This window comes from Typopeltis vanoorti, chromosome 8, assembly GCF_054136105.1.
Source record: "Typopeltis vanoorti isolate ZY-2024b chromosome 8, IOZ_Tvanoo_1.0, whole genome shotgun sequence".
NCBI classification, from domain to species: domain Eukaryota; kingdom Metazoa; phylum Arthropoda; class Arachnida; order Uropygi; family Thelyphonidae; genus Typopeltis; species Typopeltis vanoorti.
Window position 1 is genome coordinate 100,422,698 of NC_143556.1, and position 18,833 is coordinate 100,441,530.

Here is an 18,833-nt window from a genome sequence, read left to right on the forward strand (position 1 = left end):
GTTAACGGATTGTATTTTTCAATGATTTTCTCATTATGTAAAAAAAGTCCAACTTCATCTAAACACTTAACAAATCTTTGAAGAACTTTCCCCCAACTTAACCATTGGACATATTGTATATAAGTAAACCATTGTACACCGAGTTTACCTCACTTAATAATTCTATAAATTTTCGTTTATTTAAAGCGTGTGCCGATATAAAATTGACCAATTTTGTTACAATGATCATATAATCCAGTGGCTTGAAACTAGCCTTTGCGCATAAAACTTGCCAATGTATAATACAATGAAAACCCAGAACTGAATGTCCAATATGTTTGGTAAATAAATTGACGAATCTATTTTCCTCTCCAGTCATGCTGCGAGCACCATCAATAGTTACTAATACAATTTTGGAAGGATCTATATCTCTTTCAGCAAGTGCATTTACAACTGCGTTACAATATCTATTCCTTTTGTTGTTGTTGCTATGATATTATTCCCAACAGAATAATGAATAAAAATTGCTAAACGAGATGATCAAGTTATGTCAGTACTCTCATCAACACAAAGAGAAATTAAACCAGAAGATTTTATATCTATTTTTTGCTGATGAGTTATATTTTTAGCCATTTCTACGATTCTATCTTTCACTGTGTTTCTAGCCAAAGACATATCTTTTATTCTTTAAATAATTTTTTCCTCGTTTTCAAAATCTTCAAAGAGAATTGGTGCACATTTTAACCATGCTTCTTTTATATATTCCCTATCACTAAAAGGTTTCCAGTGTTTGGCAATTACATTTGAGGCAAAAAAACTAGCAGCAGTTATATTTGAACGACTGCCGATAAATTTCATTACGGTTCTTGACTGGATATTCCTAATTTTAATTGCCCGAGCAATAAATTCTTTCTGTTCTTCCTTGCTTTTCTCAAGGAGCGATTTATGGTTTGTCTCATAATGCCGTTTTTACTGACGACATTCTGCACATAACTGTCCCGGAACATAAAACACATATTGCTTTATTGTCTTTGTTAATCATGCCATACTCTTCAGTCCACGAGCTTTGGAATTCTTTGCTGCTTGACTGAGATAATTTTTGTTTTCTATTTTCGCTAGCCATGTTCAGTAGAACTGTAACAAAATAACTCAAAACTTAAATCAAATGCAATTTTTATAGTTTCAAAAAAAAATCAATATTTTATTATATGCCTAAATTAAATTATCTTTATAATTTAATTTAGGCATTTATAATTTATAATTTATAAAAATTAAATTTAAATTTAATTTAATAATCTACTTTTAACAGTAGCAAAAACAAAACCGCGCACATACGCAACAATAATGCACTTGCCGCTGCTTATTTCTGCCTACTGGGGGATGCTCCGTGTGAAATTCATAATGAATGCAAGTGCGATTAGAAAAGGGAAAAAGTCAGGGAATCCTAAGGACCAGTCATTCTCAATTCTTTTTCTATAAGACTGTATTTTTACTGTATTTATATTTATTCTTACTGTATTAGAGAGCCCAGTTACAACAAACTTGCTTGTAAATACCGTTCCCATTTTTTTAAAGTTCATACATTAAGCTAACAGTTAATGTTGGATTTAATATCCACTTAATTTATATAATTTTGTATCGCCGATGTGAAGCCTTTTGGCTATTTATTTTAGTAATTAAGTATTAATAATTAATTATGGAATAATCATAAAGAGTATTAGTACACTTATGTATACGGTGTAGCATGTTAAGAAATATAAAAGTACGCATTTAAATTAGTTATCAATCACAGGACTAATGCTACAATATTGTAGTTTCCTCAGGCCAACATCATTAAATTAACTTGTGGTAATTTTTTATTGACATATCCCATCCTGATCACCAAACATTTATAATATTATTCAGTATAAAATTGATTATTGTATTATTAAATTGATTTTAATGATGTTGGTTTGGAAAAAAAAAAAAGGTAGTGAGAAAAACATTTATGCATTGTAACTCACCATAGAGGTCAGCGGAACAGGGGAAGCAGCAGAAGGATGACTTGTCGGCGAATGCTTACCGTGAAATATAACTGGCACCCGATTTCACTTTACGAAAAAAGACATTAAAATGGTTTGCATATATCTCTCCCACACAAAAACAACATGCCTTCCCCAACAGCCATTATATACTGTAGATGCAAGAAAAAAAAAGTTTTATTGTATCCCTGAATAAGGTACAGAGGCTTTTGCAGTCAGTGTAATATATTCCTCAACAAACAGTGCAATTAGAGACAGCTGGAATAAAAAGGAATCACATGTACCGTTCTCACAGAAACAAGGCTGTATAGATGCAAGCAAAATCATATATTGCATCGGAAACACAGTATCTAACTAAAACTCTTGCCTAATTTTTCAATTACATGAAATAAGTGTTTGTTTGATTGGATTTGAGATTCTCAATGTCATTATGACAGATCATAAAGGAAGCCTTTACTTCAAATAAAATTCTACCACGAATTGAAATATTCTATATAATGCTTGTGTGAGTTCCCCTTCCAGCTCAAACGCAAACAAGGCAATAAAAATCAACCAAGGGTCGAAACTTTGTGTGAGTAGTTCTGTCGGAACGATGAACGACACCCCGTTGTGAATGTCTTAAAACTAAGAAATATATAGTGAATGTTGTTATGACAGATGCTATGGAATTCGGTTGAAGAGAATTAGCATTTCAACTCAAAAATTGTTGGTTCCATTTGTCTTTAAAGGGTCGCGTGATCTTTTGCTAATACCACACCAATAGAATTCATGTCTTCATAGCTGCTCTCTCCTGTAAAACAAATTTTAACTTGTAGGTATTGTAACAATTAAAAAAAAGGTTGAATAATTTATAAGTGTATAATAGGATACCATATGTAAATCGTTGACGTGCCAGCAAAATTCTCGGTCATGCCACAGGTTCGCCACCCGTGTTGTACGATATTGTTATATATCTTAGAGTAGTTTCAAATACTACCGCTGTAGTGCTACGATCTTATTTTGCTTACTATAACAACAATAGTTATGTGTAAAATTATGTACATATATAAGTTAAGGGATATTACATCCCATATTGTTTCTTAGCCGAATAAGAAACTCAAAGAGTTTCATGCCAAATATAGAAACTATATAAATTTCGGAGATTCCAAGCGTAAGCAAATACCTGGATAGTGCTGCACTATCCAGGTATTTGCTTATGCTTGGAATCGCCGAAATTTATATAGTTTCTATATTTGGCATGAAACTCTTTGAGTTTCTTATTCGGCTAAGAAACAATATGGGATGTAATATCCCTTCGGCAACATTAACTTAAATAAGTTCATATTGCCGAATTGAAGCCTTTTTTTGCTCTTCATATAATTAGTAATATATACATATATTTTTCATTATAATAATATTTTTTAATATAATAATTATAATATTAATTTATATAATAATTTAAAAAAATTAATTTTCTTTTTTCAATTTCTTGCGCTTTGCAGGGCCCTGTGCCACCGCACAGTTTGCACACCCATGAATACGGCCCTGGTGGTGATAAGAAAAGTTACAAATTATAGGCCAATCTGTATATCTGGAGTTGTACTTAAGGTTGGTGAAACCTAAGATACTAAAATGGGTTGATAACGATATTCTCTGTGATTGTGCATGAGTTTGTTAAAAGGAGGTCATATTCTGCCAATTTACTTATGTAACAGGTAACCGTTGTGCAGTTTTCGATAGAGTTTGTAGCAATGACTTTTTTTTTTTGTAGCAATTTGCAGAGCGCAATTTTTTATGTGCATCATAAGGCACAGATAAGCATAAATCAATCAGTGCACTCTAACTTGGTGCGTACTCTTTTTCTGTGACTTTGAACCCTTTTAAAATGTCAGTTGAACCTGGTGTAATTTGGACTGGTTTGCTTTATGAATTTAAACTCGGTTTGAAGGCTTCAGAAGCATCCCATAAGATGTGTGGCATTTGGAAAAGATGCAGTAGCAGAATGTACTGTTCAGAAATGGTTTAAAAAATTTGTTTCTAGTGATGAATCACTTGAAGATGCACCACATTCAGGAAGATTCTATTATTGATAATGAAGAATTACATGCTGCTGTTGAAAATAATACTATATTAACGTCTCAAAAACTATCACAAATGTTTAATGTGAGTGGTGAAACAATTAATTTACATTTGCATCAACTGGGGAAAATCATAGAAGCTAAGCAAATGGGTCCCACATGCATTATCAGATGACAATAAACTTCAAAGGCTATCAATTTGTTTTTCACTTCTTTCACATCATAAAAATGTGCCATTTTTGGATTGCTTGATACTTGTGATGAAAAATGAATTTTGCACTCTAACAGGAAGTGAGTTTATCATTGGTTGTCACCAAATGATCCAGTAACACACACACACTTCAAAGGCAACGCTTCATCCCCATAAGATTATAGAGACATCTATGTCCCCAACCTCGACAAGAAGATAACTCGAACCCTATTGCACACAATCAATTACCATACATAAGTTCTCTATCACCCAAATTGGCAAAAATGATGAAAAAATTTAATATTAGAACTTACTTCACTACCCTACCAAAACTTCGTTCTTTCCTGAGTCAACCCAAGCCAAAACATCACCAACTCCAGTTCCCAGGAGTATATAAAATCATCTGTAGTTGCAAGAAGCAGCATTATGGGCAAACAGATAAGTCGTCTATCTCACTATGACTTGAACAGCATCAACATGATATCTCTTACAACAGAACCCATGCAAGCGCCCTCTCTAGTCATGCCATTTTCTCTGCCAACTCTAATTTTGAAGAGTAAAAAATTCAATCCATTTCAAAACACTGGTTAAAAATCTAATCCTAAAAGATTCAGACATAATGATTATTTTCGATGTCACCTCCTTATTTACCAATGTACCACTTATAGACACTCTTGATTTAATCAAGTCTAAATTTCCCCCAGATATTTTTGAATTATTTCAATTTACCATGAACGCAGGTTACTTTACATGGGGAGGAAAATTCTACAAACAGATTAATGGTACTGCTATGGGTTCTCCCCTCTCTCCCCCGTTAGCAAATTTTTACATGGAACACTTTGAAAACAAAGTACTTACCACAGCTACATACAAGCCACAAGTGTGGTTATGCTATGTAGATGGTGTTTGCCATCTGGCCCCCATGGACAAGACACTTTGGATGCTTTTGTCACCTACCTAAACAGCCAACACCCCAAAATTCACTTCACAGTAGAAAAAGAATCAAATAACTGTTTACCATTTCTTGACACATTAGTCATCCGCCTTTCAGATAGATCATTATCTTTTTCTATTTACAGAAAGCCTATACACAGGAAGATACCTACATAAACAATCACATCATCATCCAGTCCAACAGTACGGCATTTTAAAAACACTTACACACAGAGCCAGAGCCATTTGTTCTAACGATACAGCTCTGACCACTGAACTCCAATACCTGCACCATACGTTCTTAGCCAATGGCTACAATCCCTACAAAATAGATAAAATACTAAATAGATCCATTACTCTGCCCCCCCCATAATACAGAAGAATACAACATGACCATTTCAATTCCCTATATCAGAGGTACATCGGAAAAGATAGCCAAAGTATTGTTGAAACATGGCCTTCACACCACTTTCAAACCTCATGTCAAGCTGGCAACTGTGATCCGCTCGCCTAAGGATAAACTTCACCCTTTAGCACACCCAGGAGTGTATGAAGTGCCTTGTGACTGTGACTTGGCCTATTATGGGCAAACAGGAAGATCAGCGAACATCTGCCTAAAAGAACATGAAAGATACATTTGCTACTATTACTATGGCAAGTCGGGACTGGCAGACCACGATTTGGACACTCCTTCACACAGGATTAGATAGAGGAAAACGAATGTGCTATTTAGGAGTCGTTATAGATCTGAAAGATTCTTTTTTGAGTCAGCAATGGCTTTGAAGAATTCTCCCAACCTTAACAAATATGGTTGCATTAATTTGCCAAAAATTTGGGAGATGGTTATCCTAAGAAAAACTCCTGGATAGCTGCTTGTTTTTTGTTTTCTTTCCCATTAGAGGGCGCCAAAAAATAGGACTTTAGATCTTTTGTCTTTTACAGTGTGTTGTGCTCTGATGATGCTGAGTTGAAAATCAGCGAAATATAAGCGTTAATAAAACATCTTTGTGATAAAAGTGTGTGTGGTATTGTTAATACCGTGAAAAATAAGTCATGTTTAATTAGAACACAACTAGTTTCATCGGAATGCCGACTTCTTCAGGTGTACATACTATCACAAAAAAAAACTGGAAAGTTAGCAAGATAAAAAATGAACTCATATAAACAAGTTAGGAACAACAACAGTCAAATTTTAATTGACATCTGCGTGGCAGGTCTAGCGTGAGGCGTTAGTGAGTGGGAACTATCTCAAGAATGCCAAAACTGAATTACTGCGCTGTGTGAATCATTTAAGCTATAACTTAAATTACTGTTCATGTGTGAGGGGTCCAGAACTATTTCTTTTGATTCTAAGATGAATCTTTCTAGTTCATCAGGGCATTAATGAATATTTGTAGTAAGATTCCAGTGTATCTGGTGTTGATACTCTTCAAAATTAGAGTTGGCAGAGAAAATGGCATGACTAGAGAGGGTGCTTGCATGGGTTCTGTTGTAAGAGATATCACGTTGATGCTGTTCAAGTCGTAGTGAGATAGACTTAGCGCCCTCCTGTTAGAGGGCGCCAAAAAATAGGACTTTAGATCTTTTGTCTTTTACAATTATATTGTTTCACTCACTCACTGTCGCGTTTACAAGTGTGTTGTGCTCTGATGATGCTGAGTTGAAAATCAGCAAAACATAAGCGTTGATAAAACATCTTTGTGATAAAAGTGTGTGTGTGGTGTTGTTAATACCGTGAAAAATAAGTCATGAATAACCATCAACACCTAAGCTTATCTGTTAGATTGTGTTCTAATTAAAGTTTTTGTCTTATCTTGGTGTTTCTAGTCAGTATAAATTCTAATATAAAAATATATATAAAGGTATCCCTTGCTTAATGCAGGATTTGATTAACACAGCAAAATTAATTGTGACAATCTCTTTATATATGTGGCAAGAGTTTTAATTAACACACCCTTAAATTTACCACACAAAAACATGCAAGCCTCGAGGAGTGTTTAATGATGACATCATTCCTTTAACACTGTTAAACATTAAGAGTGGGTGTATTACAAGCTCCAATTGTTCTGCTGTATTTACAAATTATGTTCTTCGTAAATTTTACAGCCCATTATTAATGTGAAAATAAGAGGTGAAACTGCAAGTGCCAATGAAGATGCTGCATTTACATTTCCTGCTGAGCTACAGAAAATTATCAAAGAAAATGATTATGATTACTGACAAATTTTCAATGTAGATGAAACTGGTCTCTACTGGAAAAAATGCCATTTAGAACTTCATCATCATCATCAAAAATTCCTGCCATGTACCCTCAAGGGGTGTACAGGATATGACAGTACTACATGAAAAAATTACATCATTACTAACTTCCTATGTAATGATGGGGGGTGCTTAAGGGTCAAAGCTGTATAACTGAGAGGAGACCTCCACATAGCCTTTAAAGGAATGCGGAGAACCGACCAGGGCTTCTGACCTAATGTCCAATCCTCACCTTCTCGTGGTGCACCCTGTTGGGTATCTACTTTGATACTGAACAAACGAGGATGGGCTGGCAATTTGGGATTTAGCTGACCAAATTGCATTCTTATTGGTTAAACCAAAATAAAAAATGATGGTACAACATTTAGAACTTTTATATCAAAAAAAAGAAGCAGTGCAGCCTGGCTATAAAGTATCAAAAGATCACTTAACTGTTATTCTTGGCGGGAATGCTAATGGAGATTTTAAATTGAAGCCGCTGCTTCTCTATCAAATTCAGAACCCAAGAGCTTTAAAAGGATGTAACAAGAACTCTTTACCTATAATTTGGTGGGACAATCAGAAGGCTTGGGTTACCCAAAGCCTATTTGAAGATTGGTTTAAGTCTTATTTTTGTCCAGCAGTTGAAGCTTATTGCAAGAGAAATAACTTTCAAAGCTCTTTTGCTTTTGGATAACGCACCAGATCTTCCAAATTCTCTTAATGATCTGTGTGAGAATGTGAAAGTTTTATTTCTTCCATCAAATACGACATCATTGCTACAACCCATACACATGGGCGTCATTGCAACTTTCAAAGCCTATTTTCTTAAAAAGACATTCTCAAAGGCAGTAGAAACAACAACGGGAGAAAATGCAACTACGCTCCAAGAATTTTGGAAAAATTTTAACATTAAACATGCAATTGAAAACATTCATGACTCGTGAGAGCAAGTGTCTTCAAGCTACACGAGAGCTGTTTTGCCAGAATGTGCTAATAATGACTTAGATGGTTTTCAAAATCCTGTGAAAAACCTGGTTGAAGAAATCATTGCATTTGGTGAAGACCTTGTTTGTGATGGTGTTGATGCAGATGTTAAAGAATTATTGGATTCAAATTCAAAAGATTCCAGTGACAACGATCTTCTTGAAATTAAACAACAACAACACGCATTTAAAGACAAAAAACAAATGAAATGTGAAGATGAGATTCCAAAGGAGATAACAATCAAAGAACTGGATGGAATATTTTGCAGTTTAGAATTGCTTAAGCAGCAAGTAATGGATACAGATCCAGATGTTACTCAAAGAATGCTTGTTTGCTGAGGTCTAGAGTTTGCTTGTTATCATAGAATTTATGCTGATAAAAAAACTAAAACTGTTCAGACGACTTTTGATAACTTTTTTGATAAAAAATTGCAGTAAATAATGTAGGTACAATCATTTATTAAACATATTTAAATTAAGGGATATTACATCCCATATTGTTTCATAGCCAAATATAGAAATATATAAAGTTCGGTGAGTCCAAGCGTAAGCAAATACCTGGATTAGTGCAACACCTGACCCATTTGGTAGTGCAAGCTGAGGCAACTCATATCAAAGGTGGAGCAAGCTCCGATCACTATTCCTGGTATTTACCCATAATGTGAAACCCAGCTCCTAGGAGCTGTATTACTGTTCTACATTATGAGAGAAGTTCACTACCCAGACCAGTTTCAACCTTTATTGAGGTCTCATCAGTGAGTAGGTAGACCTAGACAATACCAAGTTTGTAGCGAACAGAACTTACATACTCTACTATGAGAATTGCCAAGAAGGTGTCCTAATAAATTACTAATTATATGAAGAGCCAAAGGCTTCAATTCGGCGAATATAGTTTCTATATTTGCCGAATTGAGTTTCTTATTCGACTATGTTTTTGAGTTTCTTATTCGATTATGAAACAATATGGGTGCAATATCCCTTAACTTAAATAAGTTCATGTCGCCGAATTGAAGCCTTTGGCTCTTCATATAATTAGCAATTTATTAGGACACCTTCTTGGCAATTCTCATAGTAGGGTATGTAAGTTCTGTTTGCTACAAACTTGGTATTGTCTAGGTCTACCTACTCACTGATGAGACCTCAATAAAGGTTGAAACCGGTCTGGGTAGTGACCTTCTCTCATAATGTGGAACAGTAATACAGCACCAAGGAGCTGGGTTTCACATTATGGGTAAATATAGGAATAGTGATCGGAGCTTGCTCCACCCTTACTATGAGTTGCCTCAGTGTTGCACTAACAAATGGGTCAGGTGTTGCACTATCCAGGTATTTGCTTACGCTTGGACTCGCCGAACTCTATATAGTTTCTATATTAGGCATGAAACTCTTTGAGTTTCTTATTCGGCTATGAAACAATATGGGATATAATATTCCTTAACTTAAATAAGTTCATCTCACCGAATTGAAGCTTTTGGCTCTTCATATAATTAGTAATTTATTAAACATTTACTTTGCATTAATTTTAAATCTTTCTTAAAAGAGTATCATATAAAACGAATTATTAATACTGTAATCAATCTTGGACGAATTGTAATTTTTACCATTGATTATTAGATTTGATTAACGTGATTTTGATATATGCAGTGCCATTGAGGGATTAATTAATCGCATTAATCAAGGGATACCTGTGTGTGTATTTATATTTTATTTTTTGGAGAAAAACGATCCAAAGGTAAGAGACCAAGATGATCACAGGTTTGTGGAATACATCCAATAGAGACAGATTGAAGGTTTGTGGGTTACAAAGTTTAGATGATAGGCAGAAAAGAGGAGATATGATAGTAACTTATAAGTTAAAGGATCAATGTGGAAGAATTTTTCAATACATGACAAGAGAGGACAGAAAGGCATTATTCCTGGAAGTTGTGTAAGTAGTTAACAAGGGCACAAGAACTAGATTTTTTTTGCTGGAGAGTGGCAAATGAATGAATGAACTCGATTGCCAGAGATGGCTACAATTTTTTTTTTTTTGTCAGTGAATAAGTTTAATTAAGGACAAATATGATTCTTTGAATAATGGTTATTGCAAATCTCCCACATCAAGTTTTTGAACTTTGTGAAAATGTACTCATAATAATAATAATAATAAAAAATATGCTAGGTAGAATTCTTACCCAGTTAAAGCACGAGCCAAACTTTCTATGTTATCTCTATCTAAATTTGTAGTAGGTTCGTCTAGTGCCAAAATCCCACAGTTCAGACAGAATGTTTCAGCAAGTGCTAGCCTAATAACAAGAGAGGCTAAAACCTATAACAAATAAGAAAGAGGCACTGCTTAAAACTTTAAAAGTGGCATATATATATATATGTCACTTTTAAGGATTGCTGATGTATGTTCAAATCAATTTCTACTTAATTTTATCATTATGAACACCAATTGAATTTGTGAAACAGTAAAAGATTATTAGAAATAATTTGAAATGCAAGAATTAATACTAATTTATTAATGCAGATTTTTCAGCCTGAATCCAACAGTCTATGATCAATATACAAGAAAATTCACAAACCATGGATTGTTATTGTTTGCTTACACTTTGATAAAGGATTAAACCAAGAATATAATTCTTGGCATCTTTAATTTATAGTATAACCAAGTGGAAAAAACTTTCAACATCTATCTCTGATCCACAGAAATTTAATAGTAAGGTGATACACCTTTTCACTACTTGTATATAGGAAATACAAGGAAGAGGATGTGGAAAGTTCTGATAAATACCTAGAACAAGAATGAAGTGATTTTATGTCTTCTTATATACCCTAAAAGAAAAGATATTTTCTAAAAAAACATTTTTGTTCTAGGTATTTATCAAAATTTTCCAGATCCCCCCCCCCCTATATATGACATGCATTATTTCAACCTTGGTCTCCCTTCTGGGTCTGGCTTCCATTGATGAGATCTATCTCAGAAGCATTCGCTTTGTTCTAATCACTAAGAGAGAACCTGTCACTATACTTGGAATTCTCTTCTCCACTTACCCAATATTCACCAGTTCAAGAATTTATATACAAAAACACTGAAACCTTAGAAGACTAGAAAACTGGACCCCTTTCTTTATCTTCTAAAGCTGTAATACTTAAAACCATAATCTTCCCTGCTCAGTTGTAGGGAAGTTGAAAAAAAAAAAAAAAGCAATTATATTAGAACCTATGCAATTTTTTTGGTCCAGCTGATACCAAGAAGTTCTAAAGTAATTTCTTCAACTATCAAAGAAGCACGAAGGCTTTGGGCTTCCAGTGTTAAAATTCTTCTATTTAAGCAATACAGCCATAAAATGTTGCAGACGAATTACACATGTGCAGACCTTCTCTGATACTAATTAGATTTTCATCTCCCCCTATTTGGAGTAAATGGTTATAAAGGTCCATAAGCTGGGATTGTTCTTGAATACTACAACATTCTGGCATTGACATTCTTTGTGTCAATAAAAGCAAAACTTGGTACAAAGAAATCTTTAACTTCTTTCGCCACAAACTTCCATAGTAGAATACCCAACAATATTATTATCCTAAGATCCCATGGAGTCACAGACTCATCTAGGAGTTCCCTTTTGCCATACACAGCTCTTCATACTGTGCCTTAAACACATTCAAATTCTCTGCAGACACCATACTCTCAAGAAATGCATTCCAATCGTTCGCAACTCTCTATGAAAAAACCTGCTTCTCACTCCCTTGATCACACCTTCTTTATACAGATTCCAGGGATGGCCTCTTGTTCTCCCCTATTTTATGAAAAACCTCTACAGCGTTAATACAGCGCTAACTCCTTACTAACTTGTACGTTCTGAAAGGCGAGTGACTTACAAGTTACTCGCCTTTCAGATGGATCACTGTCTCTTTCCATTAATAGAAAGCCAACACAAACAGGAAAATATCTACATAAACAATCACATCATCATCATCCACCACAACAGTATGGTATTTGAAAAACACTTGACATATAGAGCTACGGCTATTTGTTGTAATGATGCAGAGCTTTTTCCATAGAACTCATATTCCTCCTATTTATATCAGCTACAAATGCATGACTCGTTACATGGCATGATGCACACTGCCCATGAGGATGTCTATTGACATCTTTTGAAGCAGCAGAAAGATTATCACTCATACACTAAAGATACAAATCCTATAGTAAGTCAATGCTGTGTGAGATGGGTTCTATAGACATTCTTTTTTGAGGAGCTGAAAGTTGTCTTCAAAGAATACTTCATGGGAAATGCTGTTCCAAAGAAAAGCAGACAGTAACTGGTTTGGTGGGTTAGCAATCCAACAGTAAATTGATGCTGAAGAGCTGTTGCTTGCATTATTGTAAGCTTAGCATGGATGCTGGCTCTGCTGAACAGTATACTCATCAAAATATCTTGGAAAATACACAATGCTGTCTATGAGAGAGAGAGAGAGGCTAGAGAGTCAATCAGAAGGGTCATCAATTAGCTAAACTGCCCTATTCTGGACAGCAGCATCGCATGAATATTTGAGGTTTTTAATCCTATAATAGCAATATTTCCTCTAAATTTCGAGGGCATATTGCTAAAGTCACTAGCTCACTGGATTATGTGGGCATTGAAGAATGCACTAAATCAGAGATGGGGGGAGATTATCATTTCTCTTTATAAAGACTTAATAGGACTACACCTGGATTACTGTGCTCAGGTCTGATCACTTGGGTTCTTGGGGATGAGGAAGTGGCAGAGAGGATCCAGAGGCAAGTGACCAAGACATTGAGTAGTCTGTGGGATGCTCCCAATGAGGATAAATTGAGGGTTTGTTGGTTGCAAAAGTTGGTTGAGAGGCAAAAAAGTGAGGGATATGATAGAAACATTTAACTTACTTAAAGGATTTTAGAGGATTAATAGAGAGGAAATATTTCAGCACTTCGCTAGAGACAGCAGAACAAGAGGGTCATTCCTGAAAGTTGAGTAGGAATATGATGAGCAAGTGTGTGATGACTATTTTTCACTTGGAGAGTGGTAAATGAATAGAATGGATTGCCTAAGTCAATTTGGGTGCTCTGTTAACAGTTTCATGGAGAAGTACAATAGATATTGTGTTGATACTTTGGGTATCTTACAATGTGTTATAGCACTCCATGGAGGTGTGTATGCAATAATAACATGGTGTAAAAGAATATTTGTATGAGTGACCTAGAAGATCCGATGGAACTGCACAGCTTTGTGTCCTTCTGGAGAAAAATACTTTGGGGAAATTTCAAAACCTTATGGAACTGAATAAAACTTGTAAGGACTGAGATGGTTTTAAGGCTTATTATGATGGTGCACGCTATTATAATAGTGGATACCTGTAAAAAAAACTGCTCAGTTTATATATCCACTTTACTATTATCACACCATAGCATATTCTTCTGATTTTTTTTATTATTATTACATACCACCAAGGAGTCCAACGACTCATCGTGGAAGGGCACACTGGTTAATTTTCATCAGGATGAAGTTCAATGAAATTTAGTTTTTCAAAAAGATAGCATGTTTTTTTTACTTTTTGCCCTCTTAACAGCTATTAATCCTGAGAATATTTATTCTCTTATCTAAATGATGTCCAGAAAAGTTCCTTAAAAATACTTGTCTTTGCTCCAGAAATCAAACAAATTAATGAGTGTTGGAAGTTTTTTCACTTGGTTAGACTATAAATTATATATTTAGTTTAATCCTTTATCCAAGTGTAAGCAAACAAAGTTTGCACCTGAAGTATCTTCAGGACAGTATTTCCACCTTCCCATATCAGGTTCATTTTACTTGTGATTATGCAATCATGATTTTCACTGAATGCTCTTCTCTACAAATATTACACTGGGCAATGTCATTCAAACTACAGTTTCTCCCAACTTATATCTGTTACAATGGTATTAGAGCTGAACTTAATTATTTTCTGTCTAAGCTGAGATATGACATTAGGCAACAAAATGGCTAATTAAATGCGCCTTTTATAAGTCAATGCTTTGAAGCTATTTGCAACAGGATATCTAGGGAACAAATATAACAACCAAAATTACATACCAAACTGAAGATATTTGTTGAAAATAAATAATTTTCATCTTTAAACAATTCACAGTCTTTAAGTGATTCCTAATCTAATAATGTTTCATGCTTAACCTTCTTAAAAATGAGGTATACAAAGTAAATTTCATACCACAAAGAAAATTACTAGAAGCTATCTGTAAATTAACTATGTGACAAGAATTCTATATTTCTTAAACAAAAGGTTCACCTTTTGTCCTGCACTACAGCGCCCTCGCATGTCTATAGAAACATCCCCCTTTACCATTACTACTCTGTAATTGTAAGTTCTTCTTTGCATAGTAAGAGATTTATCTGAATCTTCTTCATCAGAACGAATTTCAATGAATTCAATGTCTGCAAATAAAAAAAAAAGTTAATATGGCAGTAGGGTTACAGATTGTTTAGAATTAACGATAACCCAGCAAAAGCTAAGGTGAGGAAATTGTCTGTTAACTGTGTATGTTCACTAAACGTCTGGGAAAGGAACAACTGTCACCTTTTTCCTGCTTAATTTAGTTTTTGTTAAAAAAGTGTAGAACATTTAGTTTTCCTAGTACAAGAGTGAAGTGTCTAAATCAGTGGAAATGGATGATATATTACATTTTAAGTGAATACACTAAGAAATAATAGTAGCTATAATGTCAATGCTTTATTCTTAAGGAAGTGCACATCCTTTTATCCCAGATATTTCATTTTTATTTTTCAGTAAATATTTACTTACTATTTACTGTTCTCTTCAATCGGGGACAGGTTGAGTCTTCCGTGTTTCCACAACAACCTCCAGGAGTCTCAATTTCTTGAGTGGCTAGTGAGTTGTATATATGTTTGTAATCCGAAGTTTACCTTTATTGATGTTATCCATTTAGTTCTTGGTCTTCCTTTTTTTTTTTTTTTAATCTTGCATACAGAGCAAGGTTGGGTAGCGTTTTTGATGGCATTCTCTCGACATGTCCGTACCATTGAAGTTGTCTTCTTTTGATCTTTTCTATTAATGAGTCTGTATATTTTAGGTCTTTTCTTTTCTGTCCATTTTGTTTTATTTATTTTTCTGAGATATTTCATCTCAAAAGCCTCCAGTTTTCATATCTCTGTCTTCTTGAGTGTCCAAGTTTCAGAAGCATATAGCAAAGTGGGTATTATAATTGCATTATATAATTTTATTTTTAGAGGTTTGGAGATTTTATTATTTTTCCAGATTTTAACTATTTTAACTTATTAAATGATGACCATACAATCTAAGTCTTCTGTTATTTACTATTCCTAAATAGTTGAATTGTTTTACCTGTTCAATTGTTGATCCATTCAAGGAGAAGTTTACTTTTTTTTTTTCATTTTTTCCAATTACCAAGATTTTTGTTTTGTCCGTATTTATGGTCATGCTGTATTCTTTACCCATATTGTTTAGTTTGATTATTAGGTTCACCATTTTTTCTTTTGTATCTGCTATCATCACAATGTCATATGCATATTTCATGTTATTAAGGTTAAAACCATTTAGGTTAACCATATCCTCTAGTTAGAAAGTTATGGGGAGATGGGACATCCTTGGACTACTCCTTTACTGACATTTATTTTATCTGTTGTTATACTGTATACTGTTAACTTTAACTATTGCTTCTGTGGGACTATAATATTTTTATAAGATGTCTAGGGTATCTTCATCGATTTTCTGTTTTAATATTCTTAATAAAGTTACTCTGTTTATTGAGTCGAATGCCTGTTTAAAATCTATAAAACAGTAATAGATATTTTTGTTACGTTCCCAGTACATTCTGCTAGTCTTTGTATTATAAAGATCTGATCCAATGTGGAGCGATTCTTTCTGAAGCCTGCCTGGTCTTCATTAAGAATGATCTCATATGTGCTCTTTATTCTGTTCTGTAATACTCTTGTAAATATTTTGTAAGCATGGCTGAGTAATGTAATTGGTCTGTAATTTTTACAATTTTTCTTATCACCTTTCTTGTAAATTGGTATGATAATTCCTGTTCTCCAATTTTCTGTTATTTCTCCTGATTTAATGATTTTGTTGAAAAGTGTGATAAGAAATTTTAAAGTTGTTTGCTTTCCTTCTTTCCAGAGTTGTGATGGAATTTGGTCTATCCCTGGTGCTTTGTCAGATTTTATTTGCTTTAGAGCATTCTCCACTTCCGATGGAAGGATCGTTAAAGCATCATGCCTTGAGTTAGTGTGGGGCCTTGTTATTAGGTAGTTATTGCTTTCATTCTTAAAGGTTTCTTGGTAGTATTTCATCCATGTTGCTTTTATCGCATTTGGATTTCCTGTTTCCTTTCCTCGCCCTTATGGTTGATCATTGTTAGCAGTAGTGGTGAAGCAGTTTTTTTTTGCAATTTCTTTAATTGTGTTATGTAATGTTTTTGAGTTATGGTGTTTATATGCCTCATTGCATTTTTCTGCTTTTTTGTTTAGCCAGTTTTCTTTAGCCTGTCTGCAGAGTTTATATTTCGTTTTTGAGTTGTTTGTATGTTTTCTTGTTTTCTTCTGAGGTATGTCTGTTTATTTTGTTTTTAGTTTTCTTTTTTCTTCACATTTTAAAAAAAATTTCAGATGTTATCCATTTATTATTGGGTTTCTTATAAATTTATCAAGTTTCCCTTGCTGAGTTAATTAATATTTCTTTTCCTGTTTTCCAAAAGTTTTCAGTTTCATCTGTTTGAGTCTTACTTATTTCTTCAATTTTCCTAATGTAGTCTAATCTTATTTGGTTATTTTTTAACTTTTCCACGTGGAGTTTATCAATTCTATTTCTTTTATAGTTGACTTTGAATTTTATCCACATTGTTGCAGAGAGTTCATGGTCTTAATCCAGCTCTAGGCTTTTGAGTGTTCTTATGTTTTTGATTGAGGTTTTCCATTTATTTCTAATTAGGATATAATCTATATAGTCTATACAATTTCGTATTTCTCTATCTGGTGAGGTCTGGGTGTATTTAAAACTAGGTCTATGGTAAAACATTGTGTTTGAGATGACAAGGTTGTTTTCTTTGCAGAAATTGAGCATAGTTTCTCCCCTTTCATTTTCAGTTCCAATTCCAAATTTCCCCATTACCTCTTTTAGCTCTTCTCTGAAGGTTCCGATCTTAGCATTGAAATCTCCGATTATGAATAAGATGTCTCTGGAGTTAGTATTATCTATTTCTTTTTGGAAATCGTTGTAGAATAGTTCAATGTCTTCTTCACTGTGACTTGTGTCCAGGCATAAATCTGAATAACCTTTATGTGTAGTCATTTTTCTTTGGCTATTACTCTTATTAGATTAATTACTATTATTCTGGATGAAATAGGTTTATATCTGTTATACTTGCAGTAAGATTTTGTTTTATTAGAATTGCAACTCTTTCTCTATGTACATTGTCTCTTCTTCCCAAATAGAATAATTTGCCCTCTGGTATAGGCATCCTTCTCCTGTCCAGTGAATTTCTGAGATTCCTATAATATCCCACTTTATCTTTTTCAGATTCTCTTGTAGAATTTGGAGTTTTCCTGCTTTGTATAGAGATCTGATATTTACAGTAGCTATATACTTATCACGTTTTGCTGACCACATAGAAGATTTCTCACCAACACTACGAGAGGCTCGTGTTGGCTATCCTGTATGAGGTAGTGTGAGATGTATTCCCGGTAATCGTGTAATCCATGGAAGTTTTTGGCATTTTAGTGTGGCCAGCTTGCCATTCCTTTGCCACCGTTAGATCTGAAATAGGCGACTTCAGAATTTACCTGACATCACCATTCCAGAATCTAACAATTTACATAAAATCACACTTGCATACTTATCTTTTAGCAGTAAAAATGTATTTTTTGTTTATAACAACTTCCTATATGATAATTTGTGAATTTTAAAATTTTATATCTAAGTGTGTAGCATAAATGTAAGTCAGAAAAAAGGGCAAAATAAGAGAGGAATTGTTAATGAAATAATGCAAGTGAAAGAATGTGAACTATTCAGCGACATAGGGCAAAGATCACCCTAAATACTGTAAGATCAGAGAAAGCACCCGCGGGCATTACATCTTGGAAGGCACAATGATGCATACGTTCCCCGAACCAAAAAGTCCTGTATGTTAATCGGTGAAGTCACCCGAATGGAGACCGATGGGTGAAACGATGAGAAATTTCAAACTCGGAAAGGTGGTGCTCCAGGAGAAGGTATATAACCCGAGACACGGAAGAAAATGACCCCCGTTTTTTCTTATTCCTGAGTTTTCTCTCCGTGTGCTCCGAGAGTTCTTCGCGGTTCAGCTCTCATATTTGAGGGCTGACTTACGATAGAGTTCAGTATGACACCGTAGTTGAGTTTCGGCAAGATTAACCACAGGCTGTAGTGAGAA

At 34.3% G+C, this 18,833-nt stretch overlaps 1 protein-coding gene across 4 annotated transcripts in view; it reads right to left on the reverse strand.

Annotated features, from left to right (window-relative positions):
- The window catches only part of rad50 (DNA repair protein rad50), a 664,851-nt gene that overhangs the window by 15,259 nt on the left and 630,759 nt on the right, over positions 1 to 18,833 (reverse strand). The window contains exons 35-36 of one of the 4 annotated variants that reach the window (XM_090396854.1): positions 14,690 to 14,835; positions 10,579 to 10,712 (exon numbers count right to left, since the gene is read on the reverse strand). The exons of 1 other annotated variant lie outside the window; for it this stretch is intronic. In XM_090396854.1, coding sequence (XP_090252980.1) covers positions 10,579 to 10,712; positions 14,690 to 14,835 — 280 coding nt within the window. The remainder of the gene's footprint in view (positions 1 to 10,578; positions 10,713 to 14,689; positions 14,836 to 18,833) is intronic. 2 more of the 4 variants (XR_016548684.1, XR_016548685.1) reach the window with 2 other exon arrangements.